General features: G+C 41.8%; 1 protein-coding gene across 1 annotated transcript in view; it reads left to right on the top strand.

Moving 5' to 3' along the window:
* Nucleotides 1-480: 480 nt before the first annotated feature.
* Nucleotides 481-17429, top strand: part of pde4a (phosphodiesterase 4A, cAMP-specific) — a 66091-nt gene continuing 49142 nt past the window's right edge. The window contains exon 1 of the mRNA XM_074696198.1: nt 481-1686. Coding sequence (XP_074552299.1) covers nt 1391-1686 — 296 coding nt within the window. The 5' untranslated portion in view covers nt 481-1390. The remainder of the gene's footprint in view (nt 1687-17429) is intronic.

The following is a 17429-nucleotide window of genomic DNA, read 5'->3' as shown; positions in this document are numbered from 1 at the left end:
CCTTTTACCTTGCAATGTTCCCTCTCCCCAAAGTAACCCGATAGTTTTTTAGTTTTACACCTTGTCAAAGGACTCAGGCAGCAGGGACACCAGAAGAGGACTGGACTGAAAGGAACCAGACGCGACAGGAGGAACATGTGGTCCGCTAAGTTAATGTGACAATTTTTTGCTGCAAAGTAAGAAAAAAAAGATCAACAGCAGCATTTTAGATGTCATGCCTGATCTCATAAGCCTCGTCTTCAGCTGACATCATTTGAGCAGTTTGTTCTCTGTCAAAGAAATGCAGCAGTGAACCCAGGCATGGGGCAAAACATAATGGATGAGTGCATAAAAGGTTCAAAAACCCTCCAGTGCTGACAAATCACCGAAGAGAACAACAACCAACCAACCACCACATAGACTGGACTTGAGAGAGAGAGGGAGAGAAGATGAAGAAGGGAGGGAGGGGAGAGAAAGAGCGCTGTGGTGAAGCCAATGTTTGTCGTCGAACTCCAGCAAATATGAGGATGGGAAGATAACGGCCCACACTGAACAGGATGACTACATGGTCAGTTTATGTCTCTTTATGATGCATTCTGAGAAAACAAGAAGAAAACCCTGGACTGCACGGAACAAAGGGATCGCATGTGGCTTCTGGACATGTCCAACCATTCATCACATCATCCAGATTTATTGAGAAGGGATGCTTATTGAGTCTGTTCTCACAACTGATGAAAATCACTGGATCAGAAATCTCCATGGAGGAATTACAGGAGACTTCTTCTGTGTGTGCGCGCGCGCAGGGATGCCGTAGCTCCACATGAGCCGTGATAGACTGGAGTACTTTTATGGAAATTGCTTGGAAATTTCAGCTCAGCTGAAAGAAATCCGGGCAGCAATAATCCCACAGCACCACACACACACACACACACTCACACACACACATTGAAGCCAGCGCCGGCGATCTGTGTGTCTCTGCAATAAGTGGCTGATAAAAAGCAATAAATTCTCCAGAATAAATACAGTCATCCGGTTGTGCGCTATGGGCGACGAGGCGTCAAACTTCAGGGGCAGCAGCAGGACCGGTGTCTCACCACCAAGAGCCAGGACTGGTGAGGATCACAGCAGAGCGGAGATTCTGGGCTAAACTAAAACCGATAACCACAGAAAACAATGAGATTAACATTTTTGGAGAACTTCTAAGATTATCACTGTGACTGTTTTTCATGTGTTTGAGAAAACAGGATTCAGATCTGCGCTGTGCTGGACTTGGTCACTTTGATTTGTTCGCGCAGAGATCAAGTGGCAGAGAGGGACATGAGACGTTTTTCGCTTAAAGTAAATGAACACAGCCATAGCATTTAATTAATAAGTGAAGAGGGGGATCTTTATTTTTTATCATTTTTGCACTATGATGGAACCACCACCATGCTCGAAGAAGAGCCTCTCACTGTCGCTCCCGGTTCCCCGGGAAGGACAGGCGACTCTGAAGCCTCCGCAGCATCTCTGGAGGCAACCCCGGACCCCGATCAAAATCAAACACCGGGGCTACTCCGACACCGACCGGCATCACCACCGGCACATGGAGCGCTCCGACGCCGTGGATACGAGCGACAGACCAGGGCTGAAGAAGTCTCGGATGTCCTGGCCATCCTCCTTCCACGGGACCACAAACACATCCATTGGAAATTGTGTCGGGAATAAACGGTAGGCGAGAGCCGTATGCATTCCAAACATCCCAATAATAGCCCATGACAGCCCACAAGGCATATGCGTAAACGGGGAGGGAGGAGGGGTGCATTTTAATGAGTGCGTAATAACGCAGTGTGCCTGAAGGGTTAACTGAAATGAAGCGCTTTTTACCGGGAGGCGGGACGCGTGGGTTTTCGGTGCTGATGCGTTATGCGTCTTTGGATAGACTGTGTCAGATGGGTATGAAGCGCAAACCAGTCCGCCCACTCGAAGCAGGAGCAGCTTCTGCAAATACCAGTAACATTTTGCAGAGGGTCCACATGTTCCACGCAGTTGATAAGAGACGCAAGGCAAGTGGTTTTAATGGCACCAAAGGTCTATTGGGTGCGTTCGAGCGTGAAGCACCGAGATATTGCGTTCATGCGCACTCAACTCATATCAGATTGTTTGCAGAGTGAGGCTTTTGGCCCAGTGGACTGAGGATCGCGTTTACCCCTTCTGTCACACATGTGCCCTCTTTTTTAGGGTGTTGTGTTGACCTCTGACCCTTGAGCCTGCTTGAAAAGGAAGATGCTGTATAGATTTTTCAAACCTTCCTACGTGACACAGTTATCAAGTGTCTGACAGTCTCTTAGTGGCATCCACAGCTCTGTGGTCAGTGGAAAAAAAATCACTGCATTAGAAAGAGGAGGGTGGCTTAAAGTGGAGACCAACATGGCAGAATTCTATGAAGCTTAAAATCCACCAGCTCACAACTCTTCCAGCACTTTAATTAAATTACACCATGCATGTTAATCATGCAGATTAGATTAAAGGCATTTCATTAAGTGAGTCATGGAACGAAACAATTTTGATACGATTACTCAACAATGGCTCCATTTATCCTCTTGAGGAGACACGTAAATGCCGCACCTGGTTATCTTTCACTTTGAATCAAAAGCAGGGCATCTTGAGAATGTCATAAGAATTAAACGGGAGTCAAGTTTGCTGTTGTGAAAGAGTTGGTTTCTGTGTGGTAATCACAGCAATAAATTTTACTTCACCCTCTTCCATCTGGTCCTTTGAGGAACCCAAAGTTCTCCTCAGACTCCAACACGCCAAAGAGATAGTTCACATTCTGTCTCCCTCAGATGGCCTTCACCACCTTCCAGCCACCAGTACATCCCAAAAGGGCTTCGTCCCAATGAGCAACACATTAACCAGGGTGATTATTCGACTAATAACGCTGCTGAGAGTAAACCGAGGTCCTGCAGGATCTGATGAGATTCTGTTTTTTTCTTTTCTCCTGTTATTATTTGTTTTCTGTCTTACATTTTTTTTATGCCACAGACGGCCTCCCCGGCAGGCCCCTGGGAGAAGGGCCAACTCCAGCTGACTGGAGGAAGGGCTGATTTGTTTTTGAGTCCTCCGGACACGCTCTGAGGCAGTCCAAGCTTCAGTGTATTGGGACTGGCTCTGCCTGCCCTTCTCTTTCTGTGGGCGGCAAACCATGAGAGGGCAGAGAGAAAGTGAGGGAGAGATAATTTCATTCCGACAGGCTCAGTTCTGTGAGCAAACCGAGCTGGCTCACACTATGTGTGTGTGTGTGTGTGTGTGAGTGTTCATGTGTGTGTAGCTCAGCACACCCATGAGATGATGTGTACGATCTTAGGATGTTTCAGCCACACACTGGTCAGGAAGGAGGGTGTTAGGAGGAATGAAGGCTGGTGGATAAATATGTGTCATGCGTTCATGGTGTAGTGCCGTGTGTGTATTGTGAGTATGAGTGTGTGGAGTGGGCTGTATACAGGTTAGTGTCTGACCTCTAGCCTGTATGGATTGCCACAGGCCTTGTTTGATCTGTCTTCTTATCAGCAGGAGGCCAGAGGGATTTCTGTTCTCTTATTATTTTCATTCTTCCTGTATAAACTGAACTTCCAGCCTCTTTAAATCCGGTTAAAATACGCTTCCTATCAGATGCTTCATCTTCTCGCTGAGTTTCCAGGCTTTAAACATGTGGTCACATATTCTCTCATGAGTTTTCTGGAGGCTCATATGCACATGCACTAAATGCCTGGGTGTATTAACTCTCCAAATCTTGAGAGGAAAAAAAAGACAGGCATTAAGTAGAACTTGCCCTAAAGAACGTCTTACATTCACAATGCTTCCAAGTCACTGGTTTCAAGCAGTTTGAGCAAGAATTAAACTTGACATCAGTTTGCAGATGTGTACACGAATTAGCCATTACTCTACTAAGCTTTCATTTTCAAGAAGCATTGCTGACAGGCACGGACAAAAACATCTCCTGGTGAGGATGGATAAAACAAAGTGTGACATGGTAGCAGACTGCTTAGCCAGGCAGCTAACTCCAACATTTAAACTGTTGTTGCTCGGGATATAACACAAGTAACACAATGTCGATTTGAGTTGTGCAAATTGTTTAAATCCTGTATTTGATTGGAAATAGTGCCAAGTCAACATTTCAAATGTTGGAAATGTTTTTTTTTAGTTTTATGCAAATGTGTTGTTTTATATATTATGTGATTTTGGGACAGGGATCACAAACCATAAATAAAACCTGGAGAAATATCACCCAATGAATTTGGTTGATCTGCAACTCTTTCAAAATAAGTTCAAAACCCACCTTTCCAAAACAGCTTTCAAGACTTGACTTGTAGTATCACATCTCTTTTTTTTTAATCTGTGTTATGTACCTATCTCTGTTTCCTAAAGGATCTTTGAGTACTTTTAAAAAGTGCTGTACAAATCTTATTTATTATTTTTTTATTAACATCACAAGGTCTTAAATAACTTTCCACTGAGGCTGAATCTGTCAGTGGGTTTTTAACAATTTAGAAGAATATTCCTCAGCAAAAATGTTGCAAAACTTTGAGGAGTTCCTCATATACAGACAATAATATTGATCAAGAAAAGATGAGGAGTCAAAGTTGACAATCATTCCTGGATGGCTGTGATGTTTAGGCCCTGCATAAAACTGCCACTGCATTAAAATCAGACATTACTCTGTAGTTGAACTCACTGCATGAGCACAGAAACACATCCATTTAATGGCTGCATCCACAAATTCAAGTTATAGCTATACCATGGAAAGAGATTAGAATCTCCAAACATGATCTGTTTTCATTTTCATCAATTTTCATTCTGTTGCGTTTGTTTGAGTTTCATAGGTCCCTGGATAGCTTCAGGCCACTTAGTGATGTCATCAAAGGTGTGTTTCCTGCTACTGTCCCTGTAAGGACGGGCCAAGAAGGACATGTTTAGGTGATTTTTCCCTGATATTAGTGATTAAGGGGTCAAATATTTGTACCATTTGTTATTTTTGAAAAAAAAAAAAAAAATTAAGAAAAAAAAAACTTTACTGGACAAAGCTAACATTTTCAAGAAATGGATTAACTGAAGAAAAATTCCCCAACTCAGTTTTTTTTAAAGAATTTTTTCTATTGATGACTCCCTGATTTTTCACAAATTTTAGAGCCTTACTTTTGGGTCTGTTTATAATAGCCTTTTTTCCTTTCCCTTTTTCTCCTTTTATGAGACTTATCAGGCATCATTCCTACAGGTCTCTTTATAATATATGCTGAAATCCAGAAATCACGTTTTTCAGAGAAGACCAATTCAGCAAGATAAACCACAGTCTGCACCTACTGTAGCAGTATGAGACCATACAAGAGTAGGCAGCCATCTTGTTTGTTTACAAAATACATCAACCAGTCTGCTCAGAATGATCATTATGCTGAACTCATTGAACCCATGTGAGGCCATTTTTGATGAACGGTCGTGATTGGCTACACCAAAGAGGGCAGAAATGTGCCTAAAGGCAGCCTGTCATATCTGCCAGAGAACATAAAACAGCTCGCTGATTCATCTGGGGTCTTGGTGGGTCTTGGGCTAAAAGTGAGTACTTTCATCTGATGGTTTTGGAAGTCGCTAATAGATGTGAATTCAGGCACAGTTTTTAATCATAAATGTGTTTTTGCCATGTTATTGGGATCCAAATCCGGTCCTCATGTTGCCTCACCAATCAGTGGATATTAGCAACACCTGTGATGATTTTCCTCCAGCTGGTGGCAATCAGCTGAGGGAGGTTAATATAAGAAGGCTAAGGGGAACTTGTTCAGTTGAGTTTTTGCTCACTAAAGGTCAACACCCTCAGTTGGCTTTTGTTGTATTAAATGAAGTTTGGGTGCATGTGTTTTGAGCTGGGTTAAGCTCCTTCATTTGTCTATCCTTATACAGAATTAGTGGGTAGGGAATCTGATTTTCTATGACACCTTTCAGAACCTACAAGCTCCTATTTTTCTTTGAATGTCATATGAAGTGCAGTTTTTTTTTTTAAGTTTCCACCACCACAATCTTAATCCTTCAAAACATCACCGCCATTATGTTGAGGGAAAATGTGAGTTAATTAACTCGGGAACATAAAGTGACTTTGTTGTTGGACAGTTTTAAATTAATTATCCTGGGATTGGTTGAGCACTGATCGACCCAGCACATGACCTTATAGTCAGTCAAGGAAACAAAGCATTCAATCACTGGAGACCCGGCCAAGACCTCATCTCGAGATTTAAAGATCAATCTGTCCAAGGGTGGCCGGTGAAATAGTTTGAGAATAGGATCAAGAAAGGAACCAGCGTGTACTGTACTGTAATTGATTCCCTTGCTTTTGAAAACAAAACACTCGAAACAGTCTCCAGTCAAGGGATGGATTGCATACAGGAGGGATTCTGGGTGTTGTTTCTCATAATTGTTTGAAGAATCATTGTCTGCGACTGTCTATTTTTGTCTCAATGTTTTATCCCACAAAATGGCAGTCTTTGTGGCAATCAGCTTCTCCTCAGAGTGTCAGTCTGCCTCCTCTTCCCGCCCCTAGTCTCTTTTGTCAGAGGATGCTAATATGAGCATATCAGTCATCAGGTCCCATGCTTAATGCGCTCTGGGAAGTTCTAACATGAAAATGAATGACTGACACTGAACGAGTAACAGCTCTTCCCACAACTCTGTTGCTATGGTTACTTGTTTTGTACATTTGTAGAATAGATTTCATTTACCCAAAAAAGGCAGAGCCTACAGGCACTTAATGGGCTTGACTTCATAATGTAACAGTATGTAGCAGATCCCTTTGGATGTGCATTCTGACTTGTATGTTTATAAGGGGAAAGTGAATATTAATATACCTCTGGTGGAGAAATGTGATGTACTGCTGGTTTAACCTCAGTCCTCTGCAACAGTTTCAAACCTCCCTCCCTCCTTCCCTGTCTCACCTTCACTTCATGCATTCTTTACACCTTTTTTTTTCCCCCAAGCTGGGATCCAGGGCTGATTTGTAAGCTGCTGCTGCTCTTTTGTCTGCCTGACTGGCCGGCTGCCATAATAATTTAGCTCCTAATGAGGACCAGCTCTAGTTAATTACAACAGCTGTATTTTGTTGTTGATCATACATTTCTAAACTCTGGATGTGAACAAAGTATCATGCAGAGCGCATTTAGGAATTATCCCAACAAATGTGTTTTAATAGCGTTAAGTAATAGACCTCTTATCTCATTTGTGTAGTGGAACCATCTGTTTAAGCTAGAGATTGCGCTCTTCTGTGAATACATTTCACTTTCTCTCCACTCTCAGCACTAATTAGTATCTGGAGGCAGTTCATGTACTGGAACGGTGCTCGCTGTTGGTTGGCTCATCCATGAGACCTCAGGTAAAATCCCAGTGAGGTCTTTAAGCAATGACACCAAACTCTTTTTTTTTGTTGTTTTTTTAAATCATTGGTGCCCAGTTTGGCTCTCCTTTATGGCCCCTCTTTGTATTTGTGCTCTGCTCATCACTGTGTCTCATCGGGGTACTCCACAGGCTCTTACTCAGGCCACTGGAAACCACGTTTGGCACAGTCGCTCTACTTCGTGAATTGCTTGGCGTCTTTGCATGTTAATTAATTTCACGCTGAATCCTCTTAAAGCGGTGATACACTAGTCATTTGTTTTTGTTGTTTTCTGACTAGTGCGGATGGGCAAGGATCCCAGCTGGAGGAAACAAAATGAGCCATGGTATCAAAAAAGTCCAACAAGTCCACCTGTTCCCCACTGATATCTCCCAGTTTGGTGCAATCAGCATGCTTACATTTTCTCTTTCTTGCTTCCTCACTTTTTTTTTCCACTATAATACCGTGTTCATCCCCCAGTGAATCAGTCATGGAGATTTTCGCCACAGTCCACTCTGCTTCATTTTGCACTGCCTCTTTCAAGATGTCCAGCATGATTATAATAGTCCTCATGCTGGCCATTTTGTATCCCTTCTTATCTAATTACATCGCTTGAATCCCTCTTTTGTCCATAAAAATTACAGTCTCTGATAACCACATTTATCCCTTTTTAATCCACTACCCTCTCAGTGCTTCATTTCACCCCTTTGTGAATGGTGTGCATTGATTCCATCTCTATCCCTGTTCTCCGTTTTGTCTCTCCATTGTGTGGCCCGTCTTGCTGCCCCCCTGCAGTTTCTGAGAATCTCTCTGATGGCCTTGTTCTTGCTTACAGCGGCAGTAAGCACACAGTATATCCGTCATTAATCTATCATATCATCCCACTCGTTGTCTCTTGTCTACTGACATCATCGACGGCTTGCAGAGAGAGTCTCTCCCCCCTCGAGGCCGTATTTGAATCTCAAACCCTCACATCTCCAGTGAAATGGTCTGCCCACCACTGAGATGTGCGCTGTGCCTCGTCTCGTCCTATATTCTCCCTTTTCTTAAAGGTATTCTACGATGACGCAATGTTTCATTCTTCATGCTCTAACCGTTTCTTGAAATCATCACAGACATCAAGGGCAGAGCAGACACAAACGTCTTCATCACAAGGCTGGAAAAAGAAAAAACAGCTCAGACCTGTGCATCAAAGAGTGGTCTGTGTGAAGGAAAACAGTTTTACTGTGCGATAAAACGACACACTTAAATCATACTGTGTGAAATAAGAATAAAATTTTACTGGTTTTGTTTTCTTTAGACACTCCTGCATCTGTATCAGTAATTTATTCTTCAAGCCCATAGGCGCTAAAAGGAAACTAAAAGGAAAAACCTTTTAAGTGTGATGGAGTCACCCACTCTTAACCAAAAAAGGTCTACACTGCTGACACTCTGGAGAATCTAAATGTCAAAATGTGCTGTGTGTTTAATTTCCAAATAAGAGGTAGTCTTTCACCTCTCAGCAAACACCTCTGCTTTGAGAAACTCTAATATGATTCTCCTTCTGTGAGATTCCCGCACAAATAAGACACTTGATGGGAAATGTAGTGTCCATGTTGCATCTAAATGGGTGAGACGGTATAGTCGAGGAGCAGTCAGCTGTGAGCGATGCTGCGGCACATATCGACACCAGTGAGAGTGAAACTCTGCTGAAAGGTGCTTAAGGCTGCTGTCTTAACACAGATGTGTCTGAATGACTGAGACTGACAAACTCTCTGTCAGCTGTGTGTGCACGCAACACTCACACACACTCTCACACACACACACATGTATGAACACGCAGTAGAGCAGAAAGAACACACAGCGTACACCTGTCAGGTTGAGATACCTGTCAGACTAAACAGAGGGCACATCAGGTGACAGAGAGGGAGAGCTTATCAGGAGTTAGAACGAGCTCAGTTGGACACACAACGATGAAGGCTGCGTGCTCTTTCAGCTGCCACGACTCATCTGAAATATCACTCCCACCTCCTGCCCTGGGACGCTTCTTCAGCCCAAAGTATTGGCAGAATGTCAGCATCACTGGATGAGTATGAGAGAGTCGTGGGACAGATGGCGTTAGAAGCAACTTACCTTGTTAGTGACTTCCTCACTTTACACGAAAACCCTACCAAAGCTTTACTCAGACCTTCATTTTTATTCCATTCACAGCACAAAACAATAAAAAAAAACCGTTGACAGACAAGGAGAACGCCTCAGACAGAAATACAGGGGGGGAATATTTTTCTGTTCCCCTGTCTTGGTCTGACTCAGCTCTGCTGTTGTTGAGTGAGTTTAATTGGGGGAAAATGCTGCAAACAACAGCAGATAATATTCAGATGCTATCCAAACAACAAAAGTAAAAGGCCTTTTCCAAAATCTGCCACTAAATATATCACAGCGGGCTTACTTCAGAGGTACAAAGCAGATCAGCTGGCAAAACTGCTGTGTCATTTAAACTGTTGGAGGGAGCTTTGTGCCGTGTCAGCATATCTCAGGAGTGTTTCTCCACTCCTTTTACCTGGGAGAAATCGATACGACCACACAGTACAAGTTCAATCCCTGCGTTCATAATGTTATGTCAAGTGGAAAAAGACAGCTTAGCTCTTACCTGGTGGAGTTTCCCCTGTGGTTAACGCAGCTCTTATTGTACTTCAGAGTCACTGTTTAATCTATAACAAGCTTTCGTTTTTCTACTTTGCAGTTTTTCCCCCTCTTTTTGAGTAAAATCCTTATTTGTAAAGCTGGCAGATAAACACAGTGGAATATTTCAATATAAAAGACTAAAGCGTCACGAAATGTCACGGTAAATTCACGACTTTGTAAATGTACTTTTACATTTTTATCACCCCTTGAAAGCGTGAGTGATCGAACAAAAGAGGGCTTTTTTATGGCTTTATGACAAAGCGGTTATAAATAATTCAAGATTCTGCGAATGTTTGGAAAATGTGTTCAGCCTGTAGAAGAAGAAGAGCAGGTAATTCATCCCACAAAATCTCTTCTTTTTACTAACATCCTTCCAAAACTGATGAAAAGTCATCTTTATTTTCTGCATGCACACATTCATACGCTTACTGGCTTCCTCTCCTTCAATGATTCTGTTTATATATGTTGATACCGGATGTAGCTTGTGATTAAGGATGCGTTAACCTTGTCCCTTCCCTCAAAGTCACAGCTAGCAAATGATTCAGAAATGCAAGAGTACATAGGAATATAGAGGCAATCAGCATAGCTACAACAAGGTCTGTAGGAGCGCTTTAAGCCGTACATAATTCATGAAGCAGCATAAGATTCATATCCAGCCAAGGTGTTGTGTTCAGGCTCATACACAAATCTGTTTCCTCGATTAGTAAAAGAACCTCTGCCCCTGCTCCTGACCTCTGCTGCATCCATTGTGTGAGCATAACCTGCCTTGTCAGACCAGCGGGCCCGTTCCTTGCAGGTCATGTTCATGTTCACACATTAAAAATCAACATTCAGGCTGTTGGAGGGCAAAGGAGGGGAGGAAAAAAAGACTAGCCTGAGGGATGAGTGTGGTATTTTCATTTAATGCTCCACTTTTCAGGGGCTTGATGTTTTTGAAGATTGCATGTTTTTTATGCCTCTGCGCACATGGTATCCACAGCCAGAGGCTCTCTGTTTCTTGTCAGTCTGTCCCATTGAACATGAAATCTCAGGGATGCCTGGAGGACGCTTCTTGAAAAAGGGCACAAATGTCCAGTCGGTCTGAGAGATGGACTGATTTGAGTTTAGTGGTCACTGTGACCTTACTAAACATAATCCTAGCTTTAAAGGTCAGCGTCGCAATGAAAGAGTAATACTAAATCTACATTTCTTGTGATGTTTCACACAAATCAGAAGCAAAAGGGTAGACTAGCCATATTTCATTGCAATACACACTTAAAGTTCACAAACTGATATAATAACACTGATGTTAAAGGTGCTGTGAGGATGATCAGCTTTGAGTGCAGTGACACCTCTGGCTGAAGTTGGTAGTATTTTTCTTGGACAAAGACACTATTTCACATGAGCAGCACCTTTAATTGATGTGACTCTTGCCAAAGTGTGCAGTTGTTTTGGAAGCAAATGAGTGGAGATATCTTCTTTTTAATCCTACTTTTCTTTGTTGTAATGTACTTATTTCTAATTTTGTTGCGCATTTTGCATTATCCTAGCAGTAAAAGCTTCATGGGCCAAATATTTAAGAACAAACAAAGATTCTTAGTCTGTTTTTGCTTCACCTAACAAAATAACACACTAACAGACACAGAGCAAAACAAGGAATCTTTCAGAGTCAAGTTGCATCAGTTTTGTTTACACAACCCTGTATAACAAATTAAGATATCAGCCTTAAGGGGCTTCACTATTTGTACAGAAAATGACAGGCTCTATTTTTAGACACAGAGTCAGGACAAGTAAGGAGCTACTATTGAAGCATTACAAACAAACAAACAAACAAACAAACAAACAAACAAACAAAGAGATAAAAAGTTGTAAAAGAGAAAGAGACTCACATAAGATGTAGTCCGAAAGAAGCATCTGGTCAAGCTTCAGTTGACGTGCTGAGGTCTGAAGCCCCGTTCACACATGCACTCCTGGAAATGTTTTCTTTTTTTCTTCTCTTTTTCTTTCTTCTCCTTCCAATTCTTTTTTTTTTCCTTAAGTTTTTTTTAAACCATTAATTAGAGAGGATAACGAGAGTGGATAGAGCAGGAAATAGGGAGAGAGTGGAAAATGACATGAGGAACACAGGCCATCCATTCAAGGGAGAACCTTGTGGGGGGGACGACCTACAATTCTACCATTTCATTTTGCTGACGCTTTTGTCCAAAGCGACATACAACACAAGCAAGAATTTAGACAGAAGGGAATACCTTAGTTAGTGCGACAAAGTGCTTCAAGTAATTTGGCAGTGGGTGTTGCCATTAAGTGCAATAAGTTTTTTTTTTTTTTCATGTTGAATAATATAGCCATAACTAACACTGCACAATTCAAAATTCAACAACTTTTAGTAAACATTCAGTATACCTATACCACTAGGCCATCTGCACCCCATCTCCAGGATATTACCTGCTGGGTTATTACAGTCATTTACTGTTATGTTTTGCTGAGTTTGCGCTGGGAGAGTGCCAGGATAAAGTCTTTAGATAAGTAGGGAGGAGATGTTTGCCTATTTGTGTTCACACATGAAGCCTAAATGCAGATTTTCTGAAAGTTTTCAAGTGTTTTTCGCATATAACAGTATTTCTAATGGAAATGAAGTAATGGAGTCTTAGATGTCTATTTTTTACAGCTGGGTCTGGACTTTTAAAGCAAATGGAAAACTGTTCCTCGACTGGACGGTTGAGGCTAACTCTAATTTTATGTATCTGTAACAGCCGCACAGCTGTAGGTCTGAACAAAAATCTTGCATTCATACCCTGCCTTGGATAGATTTGTAATGGAATACAGGAGGAGACTGGGGAAACTGCAACAGACCAGTAGTTGTACTTTATATCCATCAATGGCAAAGAAATTAACACTGGTGAGACCTTCGTTTGAGTTCTCCCACAGCCTGACTTAATCTCTGCCTCATTTCTTTTAGATGTCATATTTTATGCACCTGTACAGCCTTTATCCAAAGTTTTCTCCTTTCTGTTGTCACTCTTCTTTAAGAACCTGCAAAGTTGCTGGTGCAGTCCCAGCATTTGATTGTAAAAAGTCATAAAAGTTTTCAAGTGTCTCTTATCTTCCAGTAGGCTTGCAACAGAACACCATCGAGTCACATATTGAAGAGTAACAGCCATTTCACAACACCCATACCAATCCTCAGTTTGAGCACCAGAAAATACTGTTGAAGCGTTGCGGTTTTATCTCAGCCGTAAAAGAAGAAAGAGCATCAGACGCTTTCCAGCACATCATAACCGTCTGCTTTGAAGGAGTGTCAAACACAAAGCCAATTGCTTCTGCATCAAACAGGTTGGATAAGGGAAGCAGACACTGGGGAGAAGGTGCAATGATAAGAAAAGCAGAGAGGAACAGAAGGGGAATGAGCCAGGAGATGCAACGCGCATGTGTCGGAGAGGAAAGAAAGATGGCAGTTGTCGTTACAGATCACTGAAAATTGTGTAATTTGTCACATGAAATTGGTGCGAGACCTGTCTGTGATTGGTCGTATCCCCTGCCATTCGGGGCCTTAGTTCCACAAGCCAGTGCTGTTGTGCACACGGAGGCCAGCCCTCCTCCCTCTCTGGAGCTATAAATAGGGGAGAGAAGCCTGAGGCTCTCAGTGTAATGAGATTAAACCAAACCAGCCTCAGCTTCCAGTGTTTTATTGAGCTTTATTTCAGTTTCCATTCTGTATTTTCAATATGTATAGGAAGATATTGAGTGTGGCTGCTGCACTGAGCTCGTGTAGGAACATCATGTGATCGAAATGTGAAAGACTTGTGTGAGTGTGTGTCTAGTGCTCCTGTTTTGCCCCCCGCAGGGCATGACACATCTCCTGAAGATGTGTTCATCAGAATGGTAAAGTGTTACGTGTCACCATAATTTCCATGCTGTCACGAAGCTCCTACCGCCGGCTCGAAGTCTTGAATTCTCCCTCTTCTCGCTGACTTTTTCAGCAGTTTCCATCCCCTGAATGAGAGACTCGTCTACCGCTGCCAGTGGAAAAGTGAGAGTTTACCGCAGTGCACAGGGCTTGTGCTACAGTATTGTTGAATCTAGACCTAAGTGATTGGTAGTGGCAATGCTTTTGTGGCTGAACTTCAGTGTCTAAGCATGTGCTTGTAGCTTTTTTTTTTTCTTTGTGGAATGGAAAGCGTCTGGGGAAATACAGAGTGGGAGACATGCATTCTGTTTGGACACACTGCTGAGTCTCACGGCCCATATTCCCAGACTCTGACGTTTTTCAACCGTCTGCTAGACCCTGGCTGCTTTTCCAGGCACGACGCACAGACATCATTTCCCCATCACAGCTTCTTCCCCCCCATCATTTTTTTTTTCTCGCACTGAGGGCTCCCAAGGTTTACACAATTCTCTGCCTGTAAAAATAAGTGTTATGTATCTTCAGCTGCTGGGCCCTTCAGAGGTAGCGCTACATTTTTCTGCTGTCAATCATTGTGACGGACAAGGTCGAACAAATCTCCTCTACCTGTTTTTTTTTTAACCTGTCATTTAAATGTTTCATTTCTTCATGTTAATGAGAAGCAGCCTATGGCTACTGCTCGAGAAGTCTCTCAACATATGATTATATGAATCTCTTTAAGACCCCTGTGTGCATCAGAATTCAACTGAGCACATGTGAAGAAGTAATGATCGTCTAACAGACGCTCACAGCACTTTTCAGTGTAGAGCAACAGAACAGTGAACAACAACAACCGCTGCTTTACGGCAGCTACAGTAACTCTCGAGGGACACTTCACTCTGAAAGTGAATGAGATCTACAATGCAGGCAGATAAAAGAACACAACAAACTGTTACAATAGCTTTGTTAAAAAAAAACTGTTAGCATTCACTAGCTTGTGCTACTCAAACTTCAAAGTTATTATGCATGCTCAATGTACACTGATGTGTTGCTAGTGGCTTCCCTGTGACTTCTCCTGCCATCTGTCCAATAAATAAGCTTCACAACTGAGCAAACATTTGCATGGTGGTGCACACATGGGGCATTGTCGACATGAATGTCAATTTGTAGCACATCTAGAGTGGTGGATGTAATAGGAAGATGGATCAACTTAAATACCCTTTTAAATCAAGATAAGATAAAACAGATAAGATAAGATTTAGGGCCGATCCCAATTTTACCCCTTGTCTTACCCCTTACAAAAGCGAAAGTTACAGTCTTCAGAAACTACACAATCTAGCTTCTGTTTTGTCTCATTGCTCACGTAATGCAGTACACCATATTGAAAGCTGTTTGCCGGGAATTTCTCACCCTTATCTAACATCGGTTTATCATCAGTTTGTAAAAATCTGTTTGGTTTGGAAGTGAATAAACAGTTGCTCTGCCTACAATATAGCCAGAAAGTGGCCAGAGATGATGACGTAGCGAGGATTGAGTGGTGTCCTGTTTCTAAGAGATGTGTTTTCACCCCTTCCCCCTCTGTTTTGAGGATAAAGGGGTAAGATGAAGGGGAAGGGGTAAGAGTGACAATTGGGATTGGTCCTACATAATATAAGATAAGATCCACTTTAATAATCCCAAAGGAAAGTGTGATGTCAGAGTACAAAATACAAAGTACAAAGTGAGTGACTGTAAGAAAAGAAAAAAAAGAATAAAAAAATACAGACTGTAAGTGAGTAAGTAGATAATAAGATACAAAACACAAGATAGAAGAGCAAGGTGTCTATGAAATAGTTCAAATAATACAAAGTGTTGGAGTGACAATGTTGGAGTTAAATGTAATGTCAGTAAATGTTGTTTAACACACTAAGATGAATAAATGAGAGTGAATGGAAAAGTGAAAAAGTTGAATAATGATGAAGTTACACATGAATACAACTGTTGGACACAAAATACCAATAAATAAACTGTTGCATATGAGTGATACAAAAAAAAAAAAAGGAATAATAATATTGCACATAATATTGCATTGTTGATTGATATTGCACTAGTCTGAGTCTATCTGATCATCTAATTGTTGTGTCTCCCTCACAAAAGGAGAGAGTTGCAGAGTCTGATGGCCACAGGTAGAAAAGACCTCCTGTGGCGTTTTGTTCTGCACCTTGGTGGTCTCAGTCTACAACTGAAGGTGCCCTGACAGGACTTCAAATGTAGCATGGTGGGGGGTAAGAGGTGTTGTCCATGATGCTGAGCAGTTTCTGCAGCACCATGGACAAAAGTACATTTATACAGACGAGGAATTTGACTTGGTGTATCGGTCCTAAACAATTAACGAGGAAATACAGGAAACTAGCAACAACTTAAAATACAAAAAACAGATTCTAGAAATAGGTTATAAATAAATAAGATACAAGATAATATATAATTGTTAATTCTATTAGTGTCAGCTGCCCCAACACACTATAAAATGATGCTCACTACCTTTGGATGAGAGAACTTCTGCTTCCTGACAGACAGGCTTTTGAGCTTTAAGTCATTGATTTCTAAATTCAGTCAAAGATTGAATAAATTTCGGTTCTTTATCCTCTGGTTCACACATAGAACGTGTGACATTAATCTCACACATCAGAACAGAGAGAGACAGAGGAAGAAGTGGAGGCCAGAAGAAGGAAGAGCTGAACCTACAAGCTGAAATACATTAATGCAATAAAGTAAAAGCAAATACTTTCACTTGGGAAAAAAAACACAGCATGGATACAGGTTTAGCCAGCAACCGCTGGTCACCTGGCAATGAAGCACAGATATTGAAAAAAATTCGAGCTGATGAAAAAAAAAAGGGAAAATATGCCGAGACGGGAAGGCCGCACTTGAATTGGTGAACCATCTTTCTGCATAACATCATTGTGCCTGTGATTAAAAAAAGCAGGAGAGTATGAGGGACGGAAGAGTACTGAATGACATACGAGTAGGAATGACACACACAGATTGACTCATCAGACGAGCATGTCGCACTCACTGCCCCGCTGCAAGGCAACGGCCTGAGGCGGCTTCAGGACAAATGAATCCACTCACATTATCCAGCCTTCTCTGCACTAATGATATTTAAGTGCTATCTAGGATGATCACACTGATTTTCTTATTGTTCTCTTTCTAACATGGCTCTCCTGGTTAACGGCAATATAATTACAGAACAGTGTGGCTAATTGTCCCTTTTACTGCCATGAACAGAGTTCACCCTAACATAAAAGACTCAGCTTTTGACTTGGTAAAGGAGATAATATGACTCCTTTTTGTGGGCTCTTTAATATAAAAAATTAATATGTAGTTAATAATAGGTGTCAGTGTAAACATTGCTGCTAATCTGATATTTTTAAAAATAAAATCTCCTTCAGTGTTTTATCTTGGAGACACTTATGAGCAGAGGTCTTCAATAGGCCCCTAGGGGTCCATGGAGGTATTGCAAGGGGTCCATGACATTTTTTGTTGATTAGGTAATTT

The sequence above is a fragment of the Halichoeres trimaculatus genome, unplaced genomic scaffold (genome assembly GCF_033239565.1).
Source record: "Halichoeres trimaculatus isolate MK-OKI-2021-1 unplaced genomic scaffold, fHalTri1.1 fHalTri1_scaffold_20, whole genome shotgun sequence".
Taxonomy (NCBI): domain Eukaryota; kingdom Metazoa; phylum Chordata; class Actinopteri; order Labriformes; family Labridae; genus Halichoeres; species Halichoeres trimaculatus.
This window is presented reverse-complemented; position numbering and strand designations above follow the sequence as displayed.